The sequence below is a fragment of the Macaca mulatta genome, chromosome 19 (genome assembly GCF_049350105.2).
Source record: "Macaca mulatta isolate MMU2019108-1 chromosome 19, T2T-MMU8v2.0, whole genome shotgun sequence".
NCBI lineage: Eukaryota > Metazoa > Chordata > Mammalia > Primates > Cercopithecidae > Macaca > Macaca mulatta.
The window spans coordinates 53,283,590-53,310,737 of record NC_133424.1 but is presented as its reverse complement, the minus strand read 5'-3'; the positions used below and the strand labels follow the sequence as shown (position 1 = coordinate 53,310,737).

Genomic DNA, 27,148 nt, shown 5'->3' with positions numbered 1-27,148 from the left:
GGCCCCGGAGTGCGATATTAACCCGGGAGGCGGCGGCGGGGAGGGGAGAGGCTCTGAGAGGCGAGGCCGGGTGAGGCGGCAAGGGCGGCCCGACGGGCGCGGGACGGGACGGGGCAGCGCGGGCGCCGGGAGCCGCGGCCCGGAGTCGGGGCGCTTCGCCCCGGGCCCCCCAGCATGAAGACCCCGGCGGACACAGGTGGGGGCGGGGGCAGCACGTGTGGGGGAGACTTGTTGCCCCGGGAAACCGAACGGAGAAACTTTGGGGGGGCTGAAGGGGTCCGGGGGAGCCCAAGTGATCCCCAGTTCTGGGGGACCCCTCAAGCACTCGAGACCTGTTGCTTCTCGTGGCGCGAGCGGGGTTGCTGCCTGGGACCCCCGATTCCTAGCTCCGGGCGGAGTAGTGTGGGTGCTGCGGGTCTTGGTTCTGTATCCGTACCGGGACCCCGCAGGCCGGGCTCTCCCCACTCCCGGGATCACGGGGGTGGCGGGGTCCTTCCCCTCCGCTCTTGTCACGTTGCACTCTGGGGGCCGGGACGTGTGCGGGGCGGGGGGGTTCGTCCACCGGGCCCGCTATCCCTGGTTCTGCGCTGCGCGGTCCGGTTGGTGACCTTCACGGCGGCGCGTGCCCTGCACCAGGTTAGCGGGGGATACGGGATGGCCTCTAGGAGGAGGGCGTGAGTGGGGAGCCCGGGACTCGGGGTCCGGGCTGCGCCGCCCCTCCCCCGCCCGCCTCTGTCGGCTCCTCGCTCCCCCGCCCTCGCCGAGTCGCAAAGTTCCAAAGCGCAGCCCGAACGTTCGAAAAAGGAACTTTTTGTTTCCGACCTTAGAACGCGCGGCTTTAAGGTGGCTCCGGGGAGACCTGGGTACCCTCCTCCCGCGCCACCGGGGGCCCGGGGTTGAGCAGGGTGGGGAAGGTGGGGGGAGACGCAGAGACTCCCCCCTCGCCCCCCCTCCCGGATCCACCTCTTCTCTTTCAGCGGGCCGTCTCTTCCCTCCGCCCTTCTCTTCCCCGCCAACTTGCTCCTCCTTAAGGGGCCAAGGTTCCCCTCCCCCTCGGCCGGCGGGCGGGGGGCAGCGGGATTAACCCCCCTCCCACTCGGACTTTTCCCCCTCCCCTCCCCCGCCGCCCCCGGGCTCGCGCGGGCTGGACTTTGCGCCCAAGCGCGCAGGGGGAGGGGTCCCAGCCGCCCCCTGCCCGTCTACCCCGTCGGAATCCGGCCCGGGGCGGGGACGGGGGAGGGGGAAGGGGGCCGGGCGCCGCTGTTCAAACTTGTTTCCTTCCCCCGGCGGCGGCGGCGGCGGCGGCGGCTCGGGCTCCTGTGTGCGGGTGTGTGCCCCGACCGGCCCACCCACCCCACCCCATCCCCACCCTACCCCATCCCCACCCCACCCCATCCCATCCCCACCCCATTCCCACCCCATTCCCATCCCCATCCCCCTGCTCGGCGGGTGGGGGCGGCTTAATCTTAAAGGGCTCCGAGCTGGGCTCCGGCGCCTGGGGATTGGGACCCGGACCGAGGAGGGGCCCTGGGGGTGGGGCCGGGGTGCGGAGTGCGGTAGGGTCAGTCACGTGCGTCCCACACACTGCCCCGGCTTCCAGTAGCTCCCGGGCCGCTGGGCCCTGGGGGCAGCAGGAGCCTCCCCTCGCCCGAGAAGGCGGCCGAGGCGCCCAGACAACCTCGCCTCATCTTCCTTGCCTGCTACCGGCCTTGGCCTGATAGGACCTGCAGGTCGCTTCCCCAACCCTGTCTGGGGGCCGAACAGTGTGTGGGTTCTCCAGCTGGGGGAGGGGAGGGGCGGGAGGCCTGGAATGGCCTCCGATCGGTGCATCTTTCCCGTCTGCCTCCTAGCCTGCAGCTCCGCACCCCTCCATCCAATCCTCCATCCCGGCCCCTCTCTCCTCTGCCGTGGCTGTTTCCCACTTCCTGTTTTCTTCCCGGCTCTGGCGCCATAGAGGGCCGCCTGGAGTGGGGGAGGTGGTGGGGCCCCCCAGGAGGCCGGCGTGTTCTTCCTCTACCACCACTCCTCCCTTCCGACCCCCTTAAAAAAAGTTTGGGCCGTCACGTGAGGTTGGGGGGTGCCCGGGAGTTTCGTCCCCCCAGGCTTGCATAGTTTGTCGGGGAGAATCCCTACCCTACCTCTGTAGGACCCAGGTGTGCTTCTGGGACCTCGCCATCCCAGCCCTTACTGTCTGTCTGCTGCCACTTCTGCACCCTGTCTCGCAGTTTCCTGAACCCCTCTCTCCATGTGCCAGCTCTCCCTGCCTCACTGGCCCCCATGTTCCCGAGGTTCCGCACCCCCAAGCTTCCTCCATGCAGGTCTGGTGTTTCCCTGTTTTAAGCACGTGGACGCATACACAGCACACTCACACATGCTCCCCTTGCCCGTGCCTGGCTCCTGGCTCCAAGGCCTGGGGAACAGAGCCCCATTGAGACACCCTGACTTCACCCCCTCTTCATTCTCCCCACCACAGCCGGGAACAGGCCCTCATGTATGCTGTGTCCGATGAGGAAAGCCGTCGTTGGGGTGGGCCTGGGAGTGGGGATGGGTCCCTGCCAGAAGTGGGAGCCAGGGTCCAGGCCCTGGAGGAGGGGTTGCTCAGGGAAGGGGTTTAACAAGGGGGCCTGGGACAGCTCCCAGAATGCGGCTTGAGGCCTTTCCAGAGCCCCCCCACCTCCTTTCCGAGTTCCCTTTGTGTTGCGTGTAGTCTCTTTCACTCCCTCTCTTCTGCAAAGTTTATTTTTAGCCTCCTGCTCCCCCGCTCCCAGGACTGTCGCTGCACACACGTTGCCTGGTTACCGGGACACGGAGGCTGGGGCGGGTGGGCTGGGAAGGGTGGCTTTAATTTTGGGGGGAGGGTGGAAGTCAGTACATCCCCCACCCCCAGATTGATGTCTCAGGGGCTTCAGCCCCCCTTCTGGGTCTAGAGCCAAATTGGGGCTGAGGTGGAAGTAGCATGGAGCTTCCTGCCCTGAGAAGGACCGGGAGCTTTTTGGAGGGGATGTGAGGGTCCATGAAGCTGGTGGCTTGGTCACCTGGGTTCCAAAGGATCCTGGGCCTTGCAGGAGACCTTGTGATCTGGACTCTCTAGAAGGGTGAGGATAATGGGGTGAACACCTAGGTTCCCAAGAGAGCGATGGGGCTCTGGGGTCCCTGGAAGGGGTTGTCAAAGGCTGTCACTTTTAAATGGAACTGGGGCTGTTGGTACTGGTGTGTGAACAGCCGGAGGTCATATCCCTGGCACCCTGAGGGGCTGGTGGAAGGCTGGGATATATCCGAATGGGGCAGGGACTTCGGGGATTATGTGGTACTGCAGCCCAGTCTGGGCGGGAGTTGGGGGCCTGGGTCCCTGTGAGGGACAGTGAGCTCTGGATTTGGAGGGGGTGGTCCCTGTGGGAGCAGGAACTACTGATTCCCTGGGTTCCCAAGGGGAAGAATCCCTTGTTGGATTCCAGACTTGGGTGGAGTCTTTGAGGGTGGATGTGTTGCCCGGAGGTCTTGTTGGTACCTGCTTGAGCTGGGGCCAAGGGAGGCGGATTGACCCCTGCAGCCTGACTGGATTTGGGAGCCGCCCATCTCTAGCCAGCCACCTTGGCCTTCTCTCTCTAGTGGCACCAGGGCCCCTGCCCTGCCTCCCCCGTCCTTCCCTTCCTCCCCTTTCCCTCCTCCCACCCCTCCATTACCGGCTGCCTGGTGCTGAATTATTGATGGCCCCTGATTACCCGGGGGTTTGGGAAATGACAACAACCGCAGCCCCCCCACCCCCCACCCCAGGCTGCCCACCCCCTCCAGAGACCAGCCAGCCCACCACCAACCTCTACCCAAGGTTAATGCTGGGGGCGGGCAGGCAGGTGGGCAGGGAAGGAGCTGAGGATGAGAAGGCAGAAGTGGGAAGAGGGTGACAGCTCCAGGGTGCCTGCTCAAGCTCCAGGCCTGGGCTGGGCCCTCCAGCCAGGTGGGGCCTGGATGCCTGGGTCTGGGGAGGGCAGTGTAGCTCAGAGGGTCCAGGGCTTGGGGGCGCCTCTCAGACAGTCTGGGTTTCACTCTCCAGGGAAGACAGAAGCCTCTGTGTGTGCAAGCGCTGACCTCATCGGCAACCAGTCACCCCACCCCTCCTGGTCCTTTTAAGAAAAAAAAAAAAAAATCTTCCTCTCAGGTCCTGGGGTGGGAGTAGGGGCTCTGTTGGGTCTTCGGAGGAGACAGGGCATGTTCCTGAGGAGGAGATCTGAGTAGCTGGGGTGGTGTAACTGGCTGTGAATGGGAGTGGGGGTAAGCTGGGGGGGGTGTACCCCAACCCGGCTGGCCACGTGTGCCCCTTCCTGCCCCTCCCCCACTGGCAGCCCTGCCCGCCAGCCTGGCTTGGTGCCTGGCCCCCTGGCACTGGCCCCGGGACCCACCGCCGACGGTTTCCTGTTTCTCCCGGTGTCGCTGGAGCAGGCTCCAGCTTCCCCTCCCCCCAGCTCCTGTCTAGCCCCTCACATGCAGACAGACACACACACACTGTCTTCTCTTAAATCAGGTCTTGACTGAGGTGAGACAGATTTCCCTATGTTGAAGGCAGGGCAGAGGTGGACCCTGGGATGGGACCCAGAGCCCTGGACTTGGCATCCTGACCCCAGGCCACTCCCTGCCTCCTATCCCCAGGGTTTGCCTTCCCGGATTGGGCCTACAAGCCAGAGTCGTCCCCTGGCTCGAGGCAGATCCAGCTGTGGCACTTTATCTTGGAGCTGCTACGAAAGGAGGAGTACCAGGGCGTCATCGCCTGGCAGGGGGACTACGGGGAATTCGTCATCAAAGACCCTGATGAGGTGGCCCGGCTGTGGGGCGTCCGCAAGTGCAAGCCCCAGATGAATTACGACAAGCTGAGCCGGGCCCTGCGGTGAGGACGGGCTGGGGACCCCTGAGCACATGTGGACTGTCCCCACCCGATGCACAGCCCCTTGCCTGTGGGAACAAGCATTGGGTCTGACCCCTGGCTTTGCCAAATCCTAGCTGTGTGACCTTGGGCCACTCCCAGCCCTTCCCTGAGCCCCTTGGTAACGCAGAAGTATCTTGAGGAGAGAATACGGTCACCAGTGGATCCTCTAGTCTTGCCTTACATGTGAGGAGAGAGCTGGTACCCACTCTCTGGGCACTTGATTTGTCTTCTGTGGCCCACGTTCCTCAGTTGGCCTTTGGGACCACACCTAAGTGCGTGTTAAGGTGTGGAGTCTAGACCTGGATCCCACATACCTGACCCTCCCAATGGCATTTCTGTACCCACAGCTATTACTATAACAAGCGCATTCTGCACAAGACTAAGGGGAAACGGTTCACCTACAAGTTCAATTTCAACAAACTGGTGCTGGTCAATTACCCTTTCATTGATGTGGGGTTGGCTGGTGAGTACCGGGGATGGTTGGTGTGGAGGGGGTCTGTGTGCCCCTTCAGGCTAGGCCAGGGGCCTTGACACTGTCTCCCTTCCGCCAGGGGGTGCGGTGCCCCAGAGTGCCCCGCCAGTGCCGTCGGGCGGTAGCCACTTCCGCTTCCCTCCCTCGACGCCCTCCGAGGTGCTGTCCCCCACCGAGGACCCCCGCTCACCACCGGCCTGCTCTTCATCCTCATCCTCCCTCTTTTCTGCTGTGGTGGCCCGCCGCCTGGGCCGAGGTTCAGTCAGTGACTGTAGTGATGGCACATCAGAGCTGGAGGAACCGCTGGGAGAGGATCCCCGGGCCCGACCACCTGGCCCTCCAGATCTGGGTGCCTTCCGAGGGCCCCCGCTGGCCCGCCTGCCCCATGACCCTGGTGTCTTCCGTGTCTATCCCCGGCCTCGGGGTGGCCCTGAACCCCTCAGCCCCTTCCCTGTGTCACCTCTGGCTGGGCCTGGATCCCTGCTGCCCCCTCAGCTCTCCCCGGCTCTGCCCATGACGCCCACCCACCTGGCCTACACTCCCTCGCCCACGTTGAGCCCGATGTACCCCAGTGGTGGCGGGGGGCCCAGCGGCTCAGGGGGAGGCTCCCACTTCTCCTTCAGCCCCGAGGACATGAAACGGTACCTGCAGGCCCACACCCAAAGCGTCTACAACTACCACCTCAGCCCCCGCGCCTTCCTGCACTACCCCGGGCTGGTGGTGCCCCAGCCCCAGCGCCCTGACAAGTGCCCGCTGCCGCCCATGGCACCCGAGACCCCACCGGTCCCCTCCTCGGCGTCGTCATCCTCTTCTTCTTCTTCCTCCCCATTCAAATTTAAGCTCCAGCCACCCCCACTTGGACGCCGGCAGCGGGCAGCTGGGGAGAAGGGCCCAGCTGGTGCTGACCAGAGCGGTGGCAGCGCAGGCGGGCTGGCCGAGGGGGCAGGGGCGCTAGCCCCACCGCCCCCGCCACCACAGATCAAGGTGGAGCCCATCTCGGAAGGCGAGTCAGAGGAGGTGGAGGTGACTGACATCAGTGATGAGGATGAGGAAGACGGGGAGGTGTTCAAAACACCCCGTGCCCCACCTGCACCCCCCAAGCCTGAGCCCGGTGAGGCACCCGGGGCATCCCAGTGCATGCCCCTCAAGCTACGCTTTAAGCGGCGCTGGAGTGAAGACTGTCGCCTGGAAGGGGGTGGGGGCCCCGCTGGGGGCTTTGAGGATGAGGGCGAGGACAAGAAGGTGCGTGGGGAGGGGCCTGGGGAGGCCGGGGGGCCCCTCACCCCAAGGCGGGTGAGCTCTGACCTCCAGCATGCCACGGCCCAGCTCTCCCTGGAGCACCGAGACTCCTGAGGGCTGTGGGCAGGGGACCCGTGTGCCCCCCACCCCCCATGCTTCTTTTGCTGCCTTAAGCCCCCTGTGCCCTGGAGGTGAGGGCAGCTCTCTTGTCTCTTCCCTGCCTCCTCCCTTTCCCCTCCCCACATTTTGTATAAAACTTTAATTTCTTTTTTTTAAATGGTGGGGGTGGGTGGGTGCCCAGGGCTAGGGGCTGTTCCCTGTCTCTGTGGGTTTCTAAGCTCTGGGCAAAGTGGTGGTAGCGGGGAGGGAGGGGGAAGTTAAGGGGGCCACCTCCATTCTGGGGAATTTATATTTGAATTGAGGCTTTGGCCTTAACACCCAGGAACTTTTTTATTACAATCGCTTAGGAAGTAAAGCCTTGTCTCCCTCCCTGTTCTCTGCCTCTTGTACCCCTCTGGCCCACCCACTCTGCCCCACTCCCAGCCCTTCTCAGCCCCAGCCCTGCCTGCCCTGCCCCTCCAGGGGGCCATGAGTGCCTAGGTTTCTCATACCCCACAAGGTCACAGCAGGGGAGGGAGGGACAATTTTATAATGAACCAAAAATTCCATGTGTTGGGGGGTGGGGGGCGGAGGAGGGTGAGGGGTGCCGCCCATGGGCCACAGATCTCTACAAGTGCCTGCTATCCCTCTCCCACTCCCCACCCCAGCACCGGTCCAACCCCTTCACCCCCAGCTGCTCCTAGGACTGGCCCATGGGCAGGCGGGTGGGGGGATGGGAAGGGGGTACCCTGAAACCAAACTGGAAGCCTCCTCTGCCTCCCAGCTGGGGCCTCTGGAGTGGGGTGGGGGGCTGTGGTCAAGCCTTATTCTGTATTGGGGACTGAGGGTGGGGGTAGTAGAGGGGCCGCTGGAGAATGTATTCAAAACAATAAAACTTTGGACCTTTGGATGCGGTGATCAATGTCCTAGGTGCTGGGTGCAGCCCCCTGCTTTTGTTTGATTCTGAAGGAGGGGCCCCAGCCTGGCTGCCAGTGGGTCTGTGGCCAGATCGGTATAGAGAGCCTAACCCTAATCAGAATGGGCCAAATCCAGGCCTGGGAAACTGTCTTGACCTCAGAGGCACTTAAGTCCCAGAGTTTGATGATAGTGGTCTCGGGCATGCACCAGCTTCATCTGACTGCCCCTCTGTTCCATGGGGACCTTGTCCTTGAAAGCTCTTCCCACTGTTTTTCGCCACAATCCCACTGCCCTTGCTCTTCTGATTGCCTGGATGCCTTCCCACTTGTGGCTGTGAATTCTTCCCACACCCCAGGTCCCCAGCGAAGACCAGGAGCTCCCTTTTGCACTGCCCCTCACACCCTGCCCACACCCTTCTCTTGTTGCTCTGAGTTCAGCCGGGAGCCCTTTGGAGAACAGAACAGCCTGCAAGTTACCTTGCAAGGTAACTTGGTGATCTTCTGGTCCAGCCATGGGAACACCCCCAGCCAGCACACAGCCAGGGGACTGGCTCACTAGTCATCAATGCTGTTGATCTACTGTGTGTCCAATACTTATGAGCTGCAATGTTGTAGCTCTTTCATTATCCAGTAAGGTAGGGGCAACCAGTGCTGCTAAGTGACTTGCCCAGGGCCCTGTGGCTGAGCCAGGACTTCAAAGCCCACGTTCTTTCAACAACTGAGTTTTCCTTCCTAACACCAAGATAGTTGGATCCAGATCAGGCTTTCAGGATCAGAGGATTTGAGATGAGCTCATAAAGCTAGAAGCTGAGATTGGAGAGCTCGAATCAGGGATGAAAGAATTAGGAGGAATAATCCAGGCTGGAAGTGCCTTTAGAGACAAGTCCTGTCTCTTTCTCGCAGGTGAGGTGCCTGAGGCCCAGAAAGGGGAAGGGGCTTCCCCAAGGCCACACAGCTGCTAAGAGATGGAGTGGCAATTGAGGGCTTGTTGGACTGGCTTCACCATGAAACTCCACTCTGTGCAACCCTGAGGGGGAAGGAACGTTGACTGGCAACTGCTACCCACTCGCACCTCATTTCATGCCAGCCAGGGTGGGTGGTCCCAGATGATGTCGGTTGGCAGGGAAGAGAGGATCCAGAGCTAGGATACTGGCAGGAAACCGAGGCTCCTGAGGCGGCCTGCGGGAAACTGCTCCCTCTCCTGGGTGATGTAAGTCATTCCCTGGGGTGGGGGCCACTGGGCTATTTCTGGAAGCTGGGATGAGACATGTCTCCTGGCAACATAGTTGCAGCTGAGTTGGTGGTGGGGTGATGGAGATGGGGATGTTGTCTCTCGGGAGGAGAGGACCCTAACTACTGGCCTCAGCCTCTAAGCCCAGTGCCTTCAAAGCACTTCTAACCACATCTAATATGGAATCATCAGTGCTCAGCTCAGCTCCCTAAGTGCTGTCCAGGTCAGACCACAGCCCTACCAGACTAGTTGCCCCAGATTCTGGCTGTGTAGGATGTCACAGGTGGCATTTGGCCTTAAACTCCAGTGGCTCTCTAACCTTTAATCACATTTAGGTGTGATTAAAGGAACATTTCAAGCAATGTTGAAATGTTCCTGCAAGAAGACACCCTTGGTCCCATCCATATCCTCTGAGATCCTTGCTTCCAAGTAGAAAGCCCTTTACAGATGCTCTCAAGGCACTTCACATGTTAATTAATCTCATCAGAGACTTCCCCACTTTGTACTGTAGCCCCAGTACCTCCACAGACTCTCAAATTCCCTTCCTGATGCTTCTCAACCATCCCTCACCCCTTCACGTCGCTCAGAGATCCCCTTGGTCACCAGGAATTTCTGTCTCCCATAGACCTTTTTTTTTTCTTTCCCAAAACAGTCTCACTCTTGCTCAGGGTGGAGTACAGTGGTGCAATCTCAGCTCACTGCAACCTCAGCCACACGGGTTCAAGTGATTCTCGTGCCTCAGCTTCCCAAGTAGCTGGGATGACAGACCTGCGCCACCACACCCAGCTAATTTTTTTGTGTTTTTAGTAGAGATGGGGTTTCCTCCATGTTGGCCAGGCGGGTCTGGAACTTCTGACTGACCTCAAGTGATCCGCCACCTTGACCTCACAAAGTGCTAGGATTACAGGCGTAAGCCACCGCACCCAGCCATCCATAGAACTTCTAGCAGACACCCTAAGTCCCCTCAGGCTTCTCCACTGGTCCCCAGTAAATTATCCTCAGGTCATTAAGCTCATCAAAGACCCCTTCACCGCTCCACGGACTCCTCTTAGCCCTTCTAGACACCAGGCCTCTCTCAGACGTTTACAACCCTTCTAACATCCCTCTATGAACATTCTCACCCTCTACAAACATCCTGATAGATTTCAGACCGTCACCCTCAAACTCCCACGGACCCCAGTCCCCTCGTGGCGGTTGCCCACACGCACCAGCGCATGCCCCACGGGTTCTGGCGGTTAAGTAACCCACTCTATTCCGCCCCATGTCGCCGCCCTTTTGAGCCGTCTTGGTCCGGTTTTGGAATCCCTAGGTCAAGGGGCCTGACTCAAATTTTTACTTTTTGACTCAGAGCTGCCATCAGACGGCAGCAGGCACCGTTTGGCTAGGAAACTACAACTCCCAGAAACGCCCGCGCCGAGCTGCGCGTGGTGCAGCTGCCTGCTAAGTGAAGGGAACGGAAGTGTGTCCGCACTTTGCCTTCTGGGTAATGTAGTCTCCACAGGCTTTGGCGCTATCATCACCTGCGGTCGTGTCCGCGGGGAATTGCAGTCAGTAACAAACTGAGTGGACAGGACTTTCTTCTGATTTCAGAAAGGACAGGACAGTTAGTATAAACACAAGCTCGGATTAACATGAAGTCCAGAGACTCCATTTCCCACCATTCCAGGAGGCGGGAGGGGCTAAGAAAGCTTTCATTCTACCTCTAAGCATTTCCGGGGGAGGAAGAGACAACCACACACACAGGAACTGTTTCCCAGCGCTCTTTGGGGGCTACTCTCTTTCGGATATTAATCGATAAATAGGACGACTCACTGAGTACACAAAACCTGAGGCTACTCTTTGCAGCTGGCCTCCTTATTTTTGGCTTTCCGGGATCCTGTAATTTAGGAAGCGGAGGACGCAAAACACAGAGTGGGAGGCCCGGTGCCGTGGCTCAAGCCTGATATACCAGCACGTTGGAGGCTGAGGTAGAATCGCTTGAGCCCTGGAGTTGGAGACCAGCCTGGGCAACATGGCGAAGCCCTCCACCCTACCCCCACCCCGCAAAAGAAACCAAACCAAACCAAATTAGCAGGGCGTGATGGTGCACGCCTGTAGTCCCACCTACATGGGAGGCTTAGGTGGGGGGATTGCTTGAGCCTGGGAGTTCGAGGCTGCAGTGCCACTGCCCTCCAGCCTGGGCGACAGAGCGAGACCCTGTCTCAAATAAAGCAAAATCTGAAAACTGAATGGGGGTTCAAGACATAATTTTTTTTTTTTTTTTTTTTGAGACGTAGTCTCACTCTTGTCGCCCAGGCTGGAGTGCAGTGGCGCGATCTCGGCTCACTGCAACCTCCGCCTCCCGGGTTCAAGCGATTCTCTTGCCTCAGCCTCCTGAGTAGCTGGGATTACAGGCGCCCGCCACCACGCCCAGCTAATTTTTGTACTTTTAGTAGAGACGGGGTTTCGCCATGTTGGCCAGGCTGGTCTCGAACTCCTGACCCCAGGTGATCCGCCCGCCTCGGCCTCCAAAAGTGGTGGGATCACAGGCGTGAGCCACCGGCACCCAGCCTGAGCCACCGCGCCCGGCCCAGAAATTCTATTTCCGTCTTTTTAATGCTCCATTCAGCTTCCTGGTGCGAACCACATTGCTAGGAAAAGCTAGACTGTATCCGAAGACTAGTTAGTGTTCGGAGAAACCGCCGGGAACTTTGTTTCCCGAATTCTTTGCAGAGTTGCGGTTAGAGAGGGGACATTTTTTCTTTCTTGATCTATGGTCACCTGGAACTTAAAGGTGCTTGGCTCCATTTTCCAGCAGTCCTTGATCGACCTCGCCTCTTTCTTTAAGAAGAACCTGGGGGCGAGGAAGGAGGGGCTGAAACACTTTTAAGTCTCTCCAGGGAACTACTGCAGTCTCTAACCTTTCGCTCCACGCCCCCGATGGTGGCCATTGGACTCCGCTTCCCGACAAGCCTCCGCAAACTGGCCTCACAAAGGGTCAGGTCTGGACTATTCCCCAGCAGGCTTGGAGCTCATGGGCGATCCCGCCCCCTCAGTCAATGGGGAGGATGCCTTGAACTCCATTTCCCAGAACACACCAGGGCTCGCTGTGGCAACTGCACTGAAGCCTTGGTGTTGACTACACTTCCCGGCAGGGACTGCGGCCTAGCGTACCTGGGAAGAGAAGCGCGAAATTTACTCCATTTCCTCTCCCATCTCCGGAATTGCAGTATCCACTTGGGACTTAAGAAACCACCTGGGACTCCATTTCCCGGCGTGCTTTAAGAATCGCTTTACACCTGCAATGCGGTGAGGGCGTGGCGATGACTCCATTTCCCGGCTTGCTTCACGGCCCGAGATCCGCAGGTTCACGCGCGCCGACTCAATTTCCCAGAGCGCACCGGGCTCTGGGACGCACACACAGCCAATAAACTGAGTGAGTGGACTCTGTTTCCCAGCGTGCATCAGGCTCTCTGCTTCCCGAAATACTTCAGGGCTCCCCGTCGTACCGTCGGCAGACAGATTACCCTGGACTCCATTTCCCGACGTATAGCGCGACCCGTCATTCCCGCGGTCTACTCTGAGGCTTTTGTGGACTTCATTTCCCGGCGTGCCACGGGGCTCTCTGTGCGGGCCGAGGGCGGCGACGGCGGCGCGGACGACAGCCGGACTGCATCTCCCGGCGTGCCCCGCGGCGGGCGCTGGGCCGGAGCCGGAGCCCAAACCCGAGCGGCGCGGCCTGGAAGAGGCCAGAGCCCGGGGGAGGCGGCGGCAGCGGCGGCGGCTGGGGCAGCCCGGGGAGCCCGAGCCCCGCGGCCTGGGCCTGTGCTCGGCGCCATGAGCGGCGGCGGGCCTTCGGGAGGCGGCCCTGGGGGCTCGGGCAGGGCGCGGACCAGCTCGTTCGCGGAGCCAGGCGGCGGAGGCGGAGGCGGCGGCGGCGGCCCCGGAGGCTCGGCCTCCGGCCCAGGCGGCACCGGCGGCGGAAAGGCATCTGTCGGGGCCATGGGTGGGGGCGTCGGGGCCTCGAGCTCCGGGGGTGGACCCGGCGGCAGCGGCGGCGGAGGCAGCGGAGGCCCCGGCGCAGGCACTAGCTTCCCGCCGCCCGGGGTGAAGCTGGGCCGTGAGTACTAGCGGCGCCCGTGTAGGGTGGTGATCAGGGTTCCCAAAGCTCCTCAGACATCCATCAGGTTCTTTCATATGCTTAGGTAGGAGCCAGAGGTCACTATGCCTCCCCAAATCGGGGATCTGAGCCCTCTTCCTCCCAGGAAAAGGGGTCTTGGGGTTACCATCTCTTGGAGATCAGAATTACTCTTGGATCAGAATTACTAACACTCAAAGAAACAGGGGTTACAAGTCCCTGTTCTTTCATTATTGAGATCTTGGGTCCTTGAGCCTTAAGAACAGGTATCTGACGTTGCTACTCATTATAATATTGGATCAGAGGTCACAGTCGCTTGCAAATGGGGATTTAGGGTTATTGTCTCCTAAGAGAACAAGAATAAGACCAATCGCGAAAAAGAGGGATCTGCATTCGCTGTCCTTCAGAAGATGAGGATTTGGAGTGAATATCACTTAGAAGCAGGGCTTTGAGGTTACTGTGTTGTGTCCCCAAAGAATAAGGCCAGGCTTGCCAAACCTGGTACTCAGATCACCTTCCCTATTAAAACCAAGACCTGGCATCATTACCCACCCTAAATATTGTTGAGCTGTACCCCCAATGGTGAGAATTAATAGTTACTGCTTCTTAAAGACATTGGGAGTCAGCATATCCTTCAAATCAAGTCCATAGTCCATGTTTTAAAATACATGGCTTGGTGTGTCTCCTTTAACAAAAATGGAATGGAGCAGGGTAGGTCACAGTTTCCTATAAAATATGGATCTAAGGTTATACTTGTTCAATAATTGTTCTAAGGTATGGTGTCATTGGCTCTGAAAAAAATAGTGATGTAGGGTTATCTCCCTCTGAAAGAACATGTCACTGGCCCCTCAAAATGGATTTGGTGGCCGGGCGCGGTGGCTCACGCCTGTAATCCCAGCACTTTGGGAGGCTGAGGCAGGCGGATCACCTGAGGTTCTGTTTGAGACCAGCCTGGACAACTGGTGGAACCCTGTCTTTACTAAAAATACAAAAAATTAGCTGGGCGTGGTGGCGGGCGCCTGTAATCCCAGCTACTCGGGAGGCTGAGGCAGGAGAATCGCTTGAACCCAGCAGGCGGAGGTTGCAGTGAGGCGAGATCGTGCCACTGCACTCCAGCTGGGCAACGAGAGCGAAACTGTGTCTCAAAAAAAAGAAAAGAAAAAAAAAAAGAAAAAATGGATTTGGTTCATCAGTTACTCAAAGGGGTCACTATCCTTTAAGAATGGCACCAAGGTTTGCTACCATTTGAATAATGGGAATTGGAAATTATAGCTTTCCTTCAAAGGACTGAGGCTGGAATAGCCCCTTGATAATAAAGGTCAGGTTCATCATTCTCATAATTTGGTGCTTGTCCATTAGGGACCACCCACATACGGGGAGGAGTCTGGGTCTCTGGACCACTCAGATGAAGAGGTCAGGTCAGTGTTTTTTTCTAACCTCAAAGTACCAAAAAGTGAGGGTCAGGGCACTGGTACATACAGCAGGAGAGGACATTCATTTCTGTCACCAAGAACCAGTGAAGTTACCAGCTCTACAGGGGAGGACTTAGAGGTTAGTATCCTCTAGGCTGTGAGATAGGTTAGTGTTTTCCTGAAGTAGGAGTACCTGAGGGTTACTGCTCCCTTAAGTGGAAGAGGCCAGGTCAAGCTTTCTCCAAAGAGGAGGGGCCAGAGGGCAGTAGATCCAGAGTAGATGGAGTCAACATCTGATGTCTCCCAGTACCAAGACGACCAGTGATCTATTGCTTCCTAGAAGTAGAAATTTGGGGTTGCCAGCCCTTGAAGCAGAGAGATTTAGGTATCAATATCCTCCCATGTGGAGGGGGGGCAGGATTTAAGGTTCCCAGAAAGGAAGAGGGTTTGAAAAGTCACTGGGAAGGTTCCAGCATCCACCTTTCCTCAAAGAGGAGGAGGGAACAAAGAGGTCCCCAACGAGCTTCCTGCAGAGATTTCCCTTCCTCCTACAGCCCCAGGATGGGGTGATGCGCAGACAGGATGGGTCAGTGGATCGTGTATCCCCTTTGTTCCCCAGGTGACAGCGGGAAGGTGACCACAGTGGTAGCCACTCTAGGCCAAGGTCCAGAGCGCTCCCAAGAGGTGGCTTACACAGACATCAAAGTGATTGGCAATGGCTCATTTGGGGTCGTGTACCAGGCACGGCTGGCAGAGACCAGGGAACTGGTCGCCATCAAGAAGGTTCTCCAGGACAAGAGGTTCAAGGTAGCTTGGGCGGGATGGGGACAGGGAGGTTTGGGGACTTGGTGTGACTGGTGGGAGAACCCCAGCCAGAGAGCTGGAGGCTTAGGTTTCAGAGCCATGGACCAGAAGAGAAAGTGGGGAAAAGAGGAAATGAGACGTGGGGAAAAGAGGAAATGAGATGGGAAATGTGGATCCCAGGAGAGCCCAGAGCTTTTACTGGGCATTTGCTCAATGTAAGTGCTTTATAGGCAAATTCTTATTTAATTTACATAAAGATTCTCTGAGGGTAGATACTGCGGTTATACCCATTCTAAGTGTACGCTAACCTTAAGCAGGGAAACAAACTCAGTAACAGGATTGCCTGAGGTCATAGAGCAAGTGCCCCAGTCAAGGCTAGAATCTGATTCCCAAACCCTACCTTAACCATTTGGTTACACTTCTTCCCAGAAGAGAAAGGGACCTGGAAGAGCTAGCGCAGGGGGTTCGGAAGGTCGCGCTCTCCCCAGGTGTTTGGCCAGTGCAGGATGGAATGGAGGTGCCCGTGAGCTAGGAGAAGCTCAGGGAGCTAGAAGGAGGTGGAGGAAGTGGAAGTTGAGGAATAATTAGTGTTTAAGGGCCTGGCATTTGGAGCTTAGGCTAGTCTGGATGTAGGAGAACTGAGCCTAGACTGGAAAGGAACCAGACCAGGGCCTGGGTCTTGGCAGGGAGGGCCCTTGGGCAGGAGGAGCTCTAGGGTTTCAGAATTTGATTGGAGTTGAGTTCCAGAAGTGAGAGGGATGTGGGGGCAGGGAGTTCCTAGGCCTCACAGAGGAATAGAGAATGGGTAAGAATGATGAGACCACATTCTGGGAAGAGTCCGATGCCTGGAGTCTGGGACTCAGGATCCTAGATAGAGTTCAAGGATCCAGATGCTTCCATGGGACCAGGGTGAGCTGGATGGCCACCACCTGTCTGTTGTTGCTTGTGCTAGGTAGGGGGCAAGCCTCACATGCCCACACCTGATTTTTTGTTTTTCTTTTTTTTTTTTTGAGATGGAGTCTTACTCTGTCGCCCAGGCTGGAGTGCAGTGGCACGATCTTGGCCTGCTGCAACCTCTGCCTCCCAGGTTTAAGCGATTCTCGTGCCTCAGCCACCTGAGTAGCTGGGATTGCAGGCGTGGGCCACTACGCCCGGCTAATTTTTTTTTAAATTTTTTATTTTTAGTAGAGACAGGGTTTTGCCATGTTGGCCAGGCTGGTGTTGAACTCCTGACCTCAAGTAATCTGCCCCTGCCTCGACCTCCCAAAGTGCTGAGATTGTAGGCATGAGCCACTGTGCCCAGCCCTGAGTTTTCAAGACAAACTAAAAACTGGATTTAGATGTGCAATCTTTTTTTTTTCTTTTTTTTGAGACGGAGTCTTGTGCTGTCACCCAGACTGGAGCGTGGTGGCACGATCTCGGGTCACTGCAACCTCCGCCTCCTGGGTTCAAGCGATTCTTCTACCTCAGCCTCCCAAGTAGCTGGGACTACAGGCGCGTGCCACCACTATCGGCTAATTTTTTTGTATTTCTAGTAGAGATGGGGTTTCACCATGTTAGCCAGGATGGTCTCTTTTTTTTTTTTTTTTTTTTTTTTAAAGTCAGAATCTTGTTCTGTCACCAAGGCTGGAGTGCAGTGGTGTGATCTCGGCTCACTGCAACCTCTGCCTCCTGGGTTCAAGCAATTCTCATACCTCATCCACCTAAGTAGTTGCAATTACAGGCATGCGCCATCATGCCCAGCTAATTTTTTTGTATTTTTAGTAGAGATAGGGTTTTGCCATGTTGACCAGGTTGGTCTCAAACTCCTGGCCTCAAGTGATTCCCCTGCCTTGGCCTCCCAAAGTGCTGGGATTACAGGTGTGAGCCCAGCTGTTTTTATTTATTTATTTATTTATTTTTATTTTAAGGCTGGGTGTAGTAGCTGACTCCTGTAATCCTTAAACTGATTGGCTGAGGCAGGAGGATTGCTTGAGGCCAGGAGTTCAAAACCATCCTGGCTAACATAGCCAGGTTCTTTTTTTTTTTTTTTTTTTTTTTTTTTGAGACGAAGTCTGGCTCTGTCCCCCAGGCTAGAGTGCAGTGGCCGGATCTCAGCTCACTGCAAGCTCCGCCTCCCGGGTTCACGCCATTCTCCTGCCTCAGCTTCCCGAGTAGCTGGGACTACAGGCGCCCGCCACCTCGCCCGGCTATTTTTTTGTATTTTTTAGTAGAGACGGGGTTTCACCGGGTTAGCTAGGATGGTCTCGATCTCCTGACCTCGTGATCCGCCCATCTCGGCCTCCCAAAGTGCTGGGATTACAGGCTTGAGCCACTGCGCCCGGCCCATAGCCAGGTTCTTTAAAAAAAAATAAATAAATTTTATATTATCCTTTTAATTTTATTTATTATTATTATTTTGAGACGGAGTCTCTGTTGCCCAGGCTGGAGCGATCTCTGTTCACTGCAAGCTCCGCCTCCTAGGTTCACGCCATTCTCCTGCCTCAGCCTCCCGAGTAGCTGGGACTACAGGCGCCCGCCACCATGCCTGGCTAATTTTTTTTGTATTTTTAGTAGAGACAGGGTTTCACCGTGTTAACCAGGATGGTCTCGATCTCCTGACCTCGTGATCCGCCCGCCTCAGCCTCCCGAAGTGCTGAGATTACAGGCGTGAGCCACTGTGCCCAGCCCCGGCTTATCCTTCTTAAAACTTTCTTTTGGAGAAAAAAATCAGAAGGTGTCATTTGATTTTTACATTTCAGCAATAAGTTGAATTTTTTTTATTTTTTATTTTTATTTTTATTTTTTGAGATGGAGTGTCGCTCTGTCGCCCAGGCTGGAGTGCAGTGGCCGCATCTCAGCTCACTGCAAGCTCCGCCTCCCGGGTCTACGCCATTCTCCTGCCTCAGCCTCCCGAGTAGCTGGGACTACAGGCGCCCGCCACCTCACCCGGCTAGTTTTTTTTGTATTTTTTAGTAGAGACGGGGTTTCACCGTATTAGCCAGGCTGGTCTCGATCTCCTGACCTTGTGATCCGCCCGTCTCGGCCTCCCAAAGTGCTGGGATTACAGGCTTGAGCCACCGCGCCCGGCCTATTTTTTATTTTTAAAGTAGGGTGGCTTGGCGCGGTGCCTCATGCCTGTAATCCCAGCACTTTGGGAGGCTGAGGTGGGTGGATCACGAGGTCAGGAGATCGAGGCCATCCAGGCCACCGTGGTGAAACCCCATCTCTACTAAAAATACAAAAATTAGCTGGGCGTGGTGGCGCATGCCTGTAATCCCAGCTACTTGGAAGGCCGAGGCAGGAGAATCGCTTGAACCAGGGAGGCAGAGGTTGCAGTGAGCCGATATCGAGCCACGGCATGCCAGCCTGGCAACAGAGCAAGACTCTGTCTCAAAGAAAAAAAAAAATTGGGGTGAAGAAAACATATCTGTGGCCTGGGTTTAACCGGTAGGCTTCCAGCTCGTGTGGGAGGAGAGTAGTCTGGAGACAAGGAATTGGGGGATACCCTAGGGGACCTTGAAGCTGGGACACAGGGAGTAGCTGCCTGGCTGTTGTGGGGAGTGAGTAGGGAGGGGCAGCCGAGAGAGTTGGTCGTATACTGAGACTCTCTCCCTTTGCCCTCAAGAACCGAGAGCTGCAGATCATGCGTAAGCTGGACCACTGCAATATTGTGAGGCTGAGATACTTTTTCTACTCCAGTGGGGAGAAGGTGAGACCTCGAGGTGGTGGTGGTGGTGGGTTGCTCCACCTCGACTCCAGCCATTTTCTTGCCCACCTGCCTTTCCCCCACTGCTGCCTGCACACCTTCCTTCCCCCTTCCTCACTCTTCTCACAGTGCCTCACGCCTCTCCTTTGCTCCCTGCAGAAAGATGAGCTTTACCTAAATCTGGTGCTGGAATATGTGCCCGAGACAGTGTACCGGGTGGCCCGCCACTTCACCAAGGCCAAGTTGACCATCCCTATCCTCTATGTCAAGGTATGCTGGCAGGCGGGCTGCTGGGACCCAGACCCAGAAAGCCAGGGGCTCTGGAGCCTCCCACCTTTTATGGGATCCCTCATCTGCCAAGTTTGTGTTGGTTTTCGGAGGCCCCATGACCCCCAGAGATGGAGCTTGCCTGACACAGGGGAGGGCCAAGGCAGGCAAGGCCTAACTGAATCAGGAAGGCAGCCTGACCTGGGGCTGCAGAGGCTGCCAGGTACTTGCTTAGGTCCATATAGGGAGTCCAGTGGCACCAGAGATGTTGGAGTTAGCTCAGGATAAGGGGTGGTGGGGACCAGGACTGCATAGGAAGCTGCTGAGGCCAGAGTTCGGGCCTTTAGAGCCTTGGTTGGGGGTAGGTGGGAAGGAGTTAGGGTTGGAGGAAGGTTAGCATCCACACAGCCAGGAATGCATCTCCGTCCATCATCTGTGCAGGCTCATTCCTCAGTGCCTGGTGCCGTGCCCTGGGTGTTACAGACCTTCAGGAGGTGTTTGAATGAATGAATGAATGAATGAATGAATGAATGAATGAATGTATGATTGCAGCCCAGGGATGATGTGGCAAACAAGCTGGAGCAGCCTACTGCATTGGAAGGAGGTGGGTGGGTTTGTTTGCTGGAGGTCACTTGGGGCCCAGCTGCTGCTTCTGCTGGCTTTACGTACCCAAGCCTGGGTGAGCCGATGTGGACTCTACCAGTGGTTGTGGCTGTTGGACCTCACCTCCCAGGAGGGGAGCTCTCTGGTTTGGCCAATCTGTCCTGTGGCTGCCTGCACACGGGGCCCAGGGCTGAGGAATTCCAGACGCACCACTGACTGCGACGCAGGCCTTGCCCTTGAAGAGCTCTCAGTTTGGTAGGGTAGACAGGCATCATCACAGAAAACTATTAAATGAACTAGCTGCTGCCATACTAGAAGGAACACAGGGAATTCTGGAAATGGAGGAAGCACCCAGCCTGGTGTGTGGGTGAGAAGGATCAAGGAAAGCTTCCTGGAGGAGACCAAGCACAGGGCAAGGGAGCGGCATCTTTGGCCGAGGGGAAGTGGAATAAAGGGAAGGGGGTCTAGAAAGCAGCCCTGTCAGGCCCTGGTCTGTCTAGGCCCTGGGGGATGCAGCAGTGACTGAAACTCAAAATCCTGCTCTCATGGTACTTCTGTTCTAGTCAGTGGGAGGGAGAGTGGCAGGAAAATGAAGCTGGCGAGGGGGCAGGCTCAGGGGTGGTTTTGATTGTCGGATTAAGGAGCCAGTGGTTTTGGTGAGGGGGAAGCTGAGTGCCTGGCTCCCTAGCCTGTTTTATGACAACCTCCTGACATATCTTACTCTTCAGGCTTCTGCCAAGGGTTGTGATTAAAGCAGTGGTTCTCAGAGTGTGGTCCGGGGACCAGCATCAGTGCTGGAGAGCTTGTTGCAAATGCCTGATTCAGAACTCACTGACCAGAAACTCTTGAGAATGGGGCCCAGCAGTCCCTGTGTTTTTGTTTTTTGAGACAGGGTCTCACTCTGTCACCCAGGCTGGAGTGCAGTGGCGGGATCTCAGCTCACTGGAACCTCTGCCTCCTGAGTTCAAGTGATTCTCTTGCCTCAGCCTCCCGAGTAGCTGGGATTACAGGCGTGCACCACCACGCCTGGCTAATTTTTGTATTTTTAGTAGAGACAGGGTCTCAACATGTTGGCCAGGCGGGTCTCGGCCTCCCAAAGTGCTGCGATTATAGGCGTGAGCCACCACGCCCGGCCAGTAGTCCCTGTTTTAACAAGTCCTCCAACTGACTGTGGTGCACACTAAGAGAACCAAGGGTTTCAAACGGGTTTCCCCAAAGCTGTGGTGGCACCAGGGAGAGTGGGCCTGGAAGGGCTCTTCAGGCCAAGCTGGTGGGGTAGTGGTGCTGTATGGGGAAAGCCGGGCTAAAGTTCTGCTGTCCTGTGCCTGCCCCAGGTGTACATGTACCAGCTCTTCCGCAGCTTGGCCTACATCCACTCCCAGGGCGTGTGTCACCGTGACATCAAGCCCCAGAACCTGCTGGTGGACCCTGACACTGCTGTCCTCAAGCTCTGCGATTTTGGCAGGTGGGCCTGGGGCGTTTTGAGTGGCTGAAGAGGCAGGGGGGACCCCAGCCCTTGCCCCGTGTTTACCCCTGCCCATCTTTTCCCACAGTGCGAAGCAGTTGGTCCGAGGGGAGCCCAATGTCTCCTACATCTGTTCTCGCTACTACCGGGCCCCAGAGCTCATCTTTGGAGCCACTGATTACACCTCATCCATCGGTCAGAGTTATGGGAGGGGGGTGGGGGGAGTGGCAATCTGGGAAATTTCGGAGTTTACTGTGCGCTGTATGCCAAGCTTGGTGATGAAAGCTTAACTTCTGTTCTTGTATCCAGTCCTCACAAACTTAGGAGGCTGATGCTGTTGAATGCTCATTTTACAGATGAGCTTAGAGCTGTGAGGCTGCCTGCCTGCACTGGCACCACTGGGACTGGGCAGGGCTGGGATTTGAAAGCTGACCTGACTCCAGAGTCCATACCAGCTCTGGAACCTCCCTGTCAGCCCTCTGTTCTCAGCTAGGGGGAAGGGCTGCCAGAGACCTTGGGGGAACCAGGAAGCAAAGCTTTGCCACCATGAAGGTGCAACTTGCTCCCAGGGCCTCTGTGTCCTTCCGTTTGTGGGGACAACTGCCATTTTCCAGGCATGAGGGGAAGCCTGAATTGAGGGAATGGGCATGAAAGACTTTGAAAGGGTACCTTCCACAGCAGCGTGACAAACTGTGGAGTCCTTAGGTATGAACTCGTGCTGTGGGGGGTCAAGGTACAAAGCAGGGAGGAGTGAGACTGCCAGGCTGTAGCTCTTCTCATGGGCAGGATAAAGGTTGGAACAAGAGGAAGGCAGTCCAGGATTTAAGGCTGTACCTTCCTGTGGCCCAAAGAACATGGGTGCCTGTTGGCAGGTTTGGGCCTAGTTTGGTCTGTCGTCCAAGGCTAGTGGGAGAGAGCGAGCTCATTGAGGTCCTTAGCAGAGAGAGGAACTGAGGGCTGGAAACACACCTATACTAGAGAGTGGAGCAAAGGCTTGCAGACCTGCAGGGTCAAGGTTAGGCCCATGTTTCTAAGCTGCATGTGTCCTTGGGACAGGTGCTTCGTCTTTGAGAAAACAGGGCTCCTGACACTCTTAGGATGGCCATGAAGAATAAAAGCACTGGGAGGTTGGTGGCCCTACTCGCCTAGCCCTGACGCTGCCCCCATTTCCCCTTAGATGTTTGGTCAGCTGGCTGCGTACTGGCGGAGCTCCTCCTGGGCCAGCCCATCTTCCCTGGGGACAGTGGGGTGGACCAGCTGGTGGAGATCATCAAGGTGAGGGGCGGGGCCGGGGTGGGCAGGGGGTGGGGCTGAGGGATGGGGCCCTTGTCTCAGAACCCCCCCTCTCTTTACAGGTGCTGGGAACACCAACCCGGGAACAAATCCGAGAGATGAACCCCAACTACACGGAGTTCAAGTTCCCTCAGATTAAAGCTCACCCCTGGACAAAGGTGGGGCAGGACTAGGGGCTCAGGGCAGTATGGCTGAGAGCTGGTCCCCTTTGGAGGTCAACTATTCTGTGGACCTGGCCTCAGAATCATGGCTTGGGAGGATTTGAAGAGTTATCCAGGGATCAGTAACTTCCATCCGATTTCAAAGTTTATGGCATTTTAAAAGTTGAGAACCCACAAGTAAATTCAAGATTCCAGTTTTTATGGAGGGTCAGCAGGGCTCATATGGTCCCAGACCTGGGCTGGCTGCTTACCCGATACAAACTGACCTCTCCTTAGTGGTTGGGCCTCAATTTCTTCATTTGGAAGGTGGGGGTGTGGGAAGCAGCCAGTCATAACTTGCCGCAGGCACTGTGGCAGTGAGATAATAGGAGTATGCCAGTGCCCAGGGCATCTCACTCTCATGACCCCTGCCCCCATCCCCCAGGTGTTCAAATCTCGAACGCCGCCAGAGGCCATCGCGCTCTGCTCTAGCCTGCTGGAGTACACCCCGTCCTCAAGGCTCTCCCCACTAGAGGCCTGCGCACACAGCTTCTTTGATGAACTGCGATGTCTGGGAACCCAGCTCCCTAACAACCGCCCACTTCCCCCTCTCTTCAACTTCAGTGCTGGTGGTGAGGGCATAGTCTGGGATCTGGGGAGTGGGGCGGGGTCAGGGGGCAGCCAGATTGCGAAGAGCTTGGTGTTGAAGCAGGAGTGGGGAGCTAAGGGCAGGGTACAAGGCAGGCCTGGGGCTCAGGAAAGATGACGCCCAGATTCAGGGGGAACTGAACCTGCTTCAGTCGTGCTCTACTGTGATCTGCCTCGTGCTAAACTTTTTCTGGTTTTTCATTGAGAGAGGTCTGTGGCTGAGGTGTCCACAAACAACTGGCCTTTCTAATTGCTGGGTTCCCATTTGGTGCCCATCATAACCCTGCTGTAGTCTACCCTGACTGGTATGTCGTGTTTCTAGAACTCTCCATCCAACCGTCTCTCAATGCCATTCTCATCCCTCCTCACTTGAGGTCCCCAGCGGGCACTACCACCCTCACCCAGTCCTCACAAGGTAAGTGGGGGCCATCTGCTGGGGGTTAAAGTATCTCTCAGCTTGGGGAGTGTGGGGCTGCTGTTCGCTCAATCGCTGGGTTTCCTGAATGTATTTTTAAATCATTGACATTTTGATGGCTTAGGAAGCACGTCTTACAACATGTGAATGACCACCTTTAGAGGGCATTCTTGCGTACTTCTGTGTTTAAATGCCAATGGGAAAGCCAGAGAAATAGCGTTTGGCCTGAACACAAACAAAAAGTTGAATGTGTTGCCCAGGTTTTTTTTTTTGCAATAGAGTTTCACTGTCACCCAGGCTGCAGTGCAGTGGCTCGATCTCGGCTCACTGCAGTCTCTGCCTCCTGGGCTCAGGCAATTCTCCTGCCTCAGCCTCCGAGTAGCTGGGATTACAGACGCACACCACTATGCCTGGCTAACTTTTGTATTTTTACTAGAGATGAGGTTTCACCATGTTGGCCAGACTGGTCTCGAACTCCTGACTTCAGGTTATTTTCCCGCCTTGGCCTTCCAAAGTGCTGGGATTACAGGCGTGAGCCACTGTGCCTGGTCATGTTGCCCAGGTTTAAAAACGGCGCTATTTTGTGTAAAAATACAGATTTCCTGTTTCTCTCAGGGAAGAAAACCAGATTGGGCAGCAGAGGGCCCGCCCATCCTACTGACAGTAGACAGTGGGCGCCCTTTATATTTTTTAGATGGAGTCTTGCTCTGTCACCCAGGCTGAAGTGCAGTGGCACAATCTCGGCTCACTGCAACTTCCGCCTCCTGGGTTCAAGTGATTCTCCTGCCTCAGCCTCCCGAGTACCTGGGATTACAGGCGCACACCACCATGCCTGGCTTCTTTTTTGTATTTTGAATAGAGATGGAGTTTCACCATGTTGGCCAGGCTGATCTCGAACTGCTGACCTTGTGATCTGCCCACCTCGGCCTCCCAAAGTGCTGGGATAACAGGCATAAGCCACTGTGCCCAGCCCAGCCACTCCGTTACATGGAGCCTGGCACTCTGTTGCGTCACTGAGTTACTATCCCGGCCCTTTAGCACTTACTTGAGTTTGCAACCCTTCACCTAAAGTAACAGCTTGTAACTTTTAACACAGCATCTACGACAAGAGAATTCCTACTCTTGGGTTGGGCGAAGGGGTGTCTGAAAGGCAAAGGCTAACTCTGCTCCTTCCCTCCCTCCCTCCAGCTTTAACTGAGACTCCGACCAGCTCAGACTGGCAGTCGACCGATGCCACACCTACCCTCACTAACTCCTCCTGAGGGCCCCACCAACCACCCTTCCACTTCCATCTGGGAGCCCCAAGAGGGGCTGGGAAGGGGGGCCATAGCCCATCAAGCTCCTGCCCTGGCTGGGCCCCTAGATTAGAGGGCAGAGGTAAATGAGTCCCTGTCCCCACCTCCAGTCCCTCCCTCACCAGCCTCACCCCTGTGGTGGGCTTTTTAAGAGGATTTTAACTGGTTGTGGGGAGGGAAGAGAAGGACAGGGTGTTGGGGGGATGAGGACCTCCTACCCCCTTGGCCCCCTCCCCTCCCCCAGGCCTCCACCTCCTTCAAACCCCCTCCCCTCCTGTGTTCCTTGTAAATAGAACCAGCCCAGTCCCTGTCTCCCCTTCCCTTCCCTGGCCCCCGGGTGTAAATAGATTGTTATAATTTTTTTCTTAAAGAAAACGTCGATTCGCACCGTCCAACCTGGCCCCCACCCCTCCTACAGCTGTAACTCCCCTCCTGTCCTCTGCCCCCAAGGTCTACTCCCTCCTCACCCCACCCTGGAGGGCCAGGGGAGTGGAGAGAGCTCCTGATGTCTTAGTTTCCACAGTAAGGTTTGCCTGTGTACAGACCTCCGTTCAATAAATTATTGGCATGAAAACCTGCTTTCTGTCTGGCTGCCTGTTTCCACTGAGGTGGTGGGGGCTCCCAGGTGGGGACTGTTCTGGGACAGGAGTGAGCTGCATCTCAGGCAGAGGGCTGTCTGAAGGCCCTGGCTCAGGTGCCCAGCCTTCTCGCATTGTGGCTTTCTCTGCACGTGTGGTGATGAGCTCCGTCTAGGTTGTTATCTGCTGTCAAGGCCTGGGAGGAGTCTGCCCCATGACCCAGCATAAATCATCTGCTTCTGTTTAGAGAGGGAGGGATTAACCTCCCAGTAACTGGTGAGCCAGTTGGGGATCAGAGAAGGGAAGGTCATGGGGCTTATGTGACAGTCAGGACTTGAACAGGCTGTCTTAGCCCAAGCTGCCTGCCGCTCTAGGGTCTGGGGGGACAGGAGATGAGGAGTTACTCAGGCCAAAACTTAGCCTGCTTGTAGACTCTTTGTTGGGTGGCCATGGCTGGAGGTGGCACCCTAGAAGATTCCAAGCCTTCATTTCCAAGTCTTAAACAGGACACCTACCTGGTCCACCTCTTAGGGATCTTGGGAAGTGACAACCCTGGGAAGGCAGGGGCAGAGAACTTGACTTTTATCCTCACTTAAAACATGCTGGGGCCAGATAGTGGGGCACAGGCAGAAGGAAATGTTATCTCCTCCACATGGCACCAAGCAGTGAGTGTGGCCAGGACACCCCAGAGTTGGAAGGGGGCCTGGGGAGGAGCAACGGGTATGCCCCCTACTGGATTCCACTGGTGAACAAAAAGGGAGGACCTTCAAATGCTCCAGATGGAGTAAAAGGACTGTTCCTGTGGGGTCTGCGCTCTCCAGTTTGCTCACCCCACTCCAGGGGCATCTTTACACTGCCTGGGATAGGACAGACCCTGCCCCTTCTTTGCTCAACACAACTTGGATTTCGCTTGGTTTGTAGAACAAATGAATGAATATAAAGAGCAAGCAGATTGATAAGGGGGAGGATGGCCATTCTGGGCAAGGGGCAGACCTTGGGATCCTGGGGATGCCTTCCTCCCTGCTACTCACATGTGGTCAGCCATGAAGTCACTGAGGTGTCCCTCACCCTCCTACCACCCCATGACCCCTTCCCAGGTCTGGCCCTGTCTTCTGCTGGACCATCTTTAGCCTCCCACTCACCCCACTTTGAGCCCAGATCTAATACCCAGTTATGACCCTCCCCCAACCTGGAACTACTCAGCCCAGCTTTCAAGGCCTTCCAAAGTCTAGGCCTCCTTCCTGGACAATTCCATACCCAGCTGCATTTCACCTCCCCTGCCTGAGCACTCTGGTCTGCAGGGGCCTGGGAGGAGCCTATCATGAATCACCTACATTTGCTTAGGGAGAGAAAGACTTATGGCTGGGCTTGGTGGCACACACCTGTAATCCTAGCACTTAGGGAGGCCAAGGCGGGCAGATCACCTGAGGTCAGGACTTTGAAACCAGCCTGGCCAAGATGGCAAAACCCTGTCTCTACTAAAAATACAAAAATTAGCTGGGTGCAATGGTGGGCGCCTGTAATCCCAGCCCAATTAGGGAGACTGA

General features: G+C 56.5%; 3 protein-coding genes across 14 annotated transcripts in view; all 3 read left to right on the top strand.

Moving 5' to 3' along the window:
* DEDD2 (death effector domain containing 2) overlaps positions 1 to 27,148 on the top strand; it is a 60,868-nt gene that overhangs the window by 2,336 nt on the left and 31,384 nt on the right. The gene's annotated exons all lie outside the window — the stretch shown is intronic.
* On the top strand, positions 44 to 7,636 carry ERF (ETS2 repressor factor). Of its 10 annotated transcripts, XM_077983026.1 has the most exons (5): positions 1,273 to 1,327; positions 4,052 to 4,269; positions 4,645 to 4,879; positions 5,266 to 5,381; positions 5,470 to 7,636. In XM_077983026.1, the coding sequence occupies exons 3-5, from the start codon at positions 4,848 to 4,850 to the stop codon at positions 6,741 to 6,743; spliced, it is 1,422 nt and encodes a 473-aa protein (XP_077839152.1). In that variant the 5' UTR covers positions 1,273 to 1,327; positions 4,052 to 4,269; positions 4,645 to 4,847; the 3' UTR covers positions 6,744 to 7,636. The 10 variants fall into 10 exon arrangements, with proteins under 10 accessions (XP_077839153.1, XP_077839148.1, XP_014979552.1 ...); XM_077983027.1 differs by lacking the exons at positions 1,273 to 1,327; positions 4,052 to 4,269 and adding an exon at positions 44 to 70; XM_077983022.1 differs by lacking the exons at positions 1,273 to 1,327; positions 4,052 to 4,269 and adding an exon at positions 46 to 196 and having other exon boundaries at positions 4,645 to 4,861.
* Positions 12,635 to 25,610, top strand: GSK3A (glycogen synthase kinase 3 alpha). Its single transcript, NM_001266636.2, has 11 exons — positions 12,635 to 12,975; positions 15,025 to 15,212; positions 18,817 to 18,900; positions 19,057 to 19,167; positions 21,102 to 21,232; positions 21,321 to 21,427; positions 22,410 to 22,507; positions 22,588 to 22,683; positions 23,111 to 23,297; positions 23,636 to 23,728; positions 24,917 to 25,610. Exons 1-11 carry the CDS (start codon positions 12,693 to 12,695, stop codon positions 24,988 to 24,990), a joined length of 1,452 nt encoding a protein of 483 aa, NP_001253565.1. The 5' UTR covers positions 12,635 to 12,692; the 3' UTR covers positions 24,991 to 25,610.

Excerpts from the sequence above, each read along its gene's own strand:
- ERF (XM_015124066.3), top strand. The coding sequence starts at position 175 with ATGAAGACCCCGGCGGACACAG. Across the intron at positions 4,880-5,265 it reads AAGCTGAGCCGGGCCCTGCG|CTATTACTATAACAAGCGCA; the intron begins GTGAGGACGGGC and ends CTGTACCCACAG. Across the intron at positions 5,382-5,469 it reads CATTGATGTGGGGTTGGCTG|GGGGTGCGGTGCCCCAGAGT; the intron begins GTGAGTACCGGG and ends CCCTTCCGCCAG.
- GSK3A (NM_001266636.2), top strand. The coding sequence starts at position 12,693 with ATGAGCGGCGGCGGGCCTTCGGGAGGCGGCCCTGGGGGCTCGGGCAGG. Across the intron at positions 19,168-21,101 it reads TCCCTATCCTCTATGTCAAG|GTGTACATGTACCAGCTCTT; the intron begins GTATGCTGGCAG and ends TGCCTGCCCCAG. Across the intron at positions 23,298-23,635 it reads CTTCAACTTCAGTGCTGGTG|AACTCTCCATCCAACCGTCT; the intron begins GTGAGGGCATAG and ends TCGTGTTTCTAG.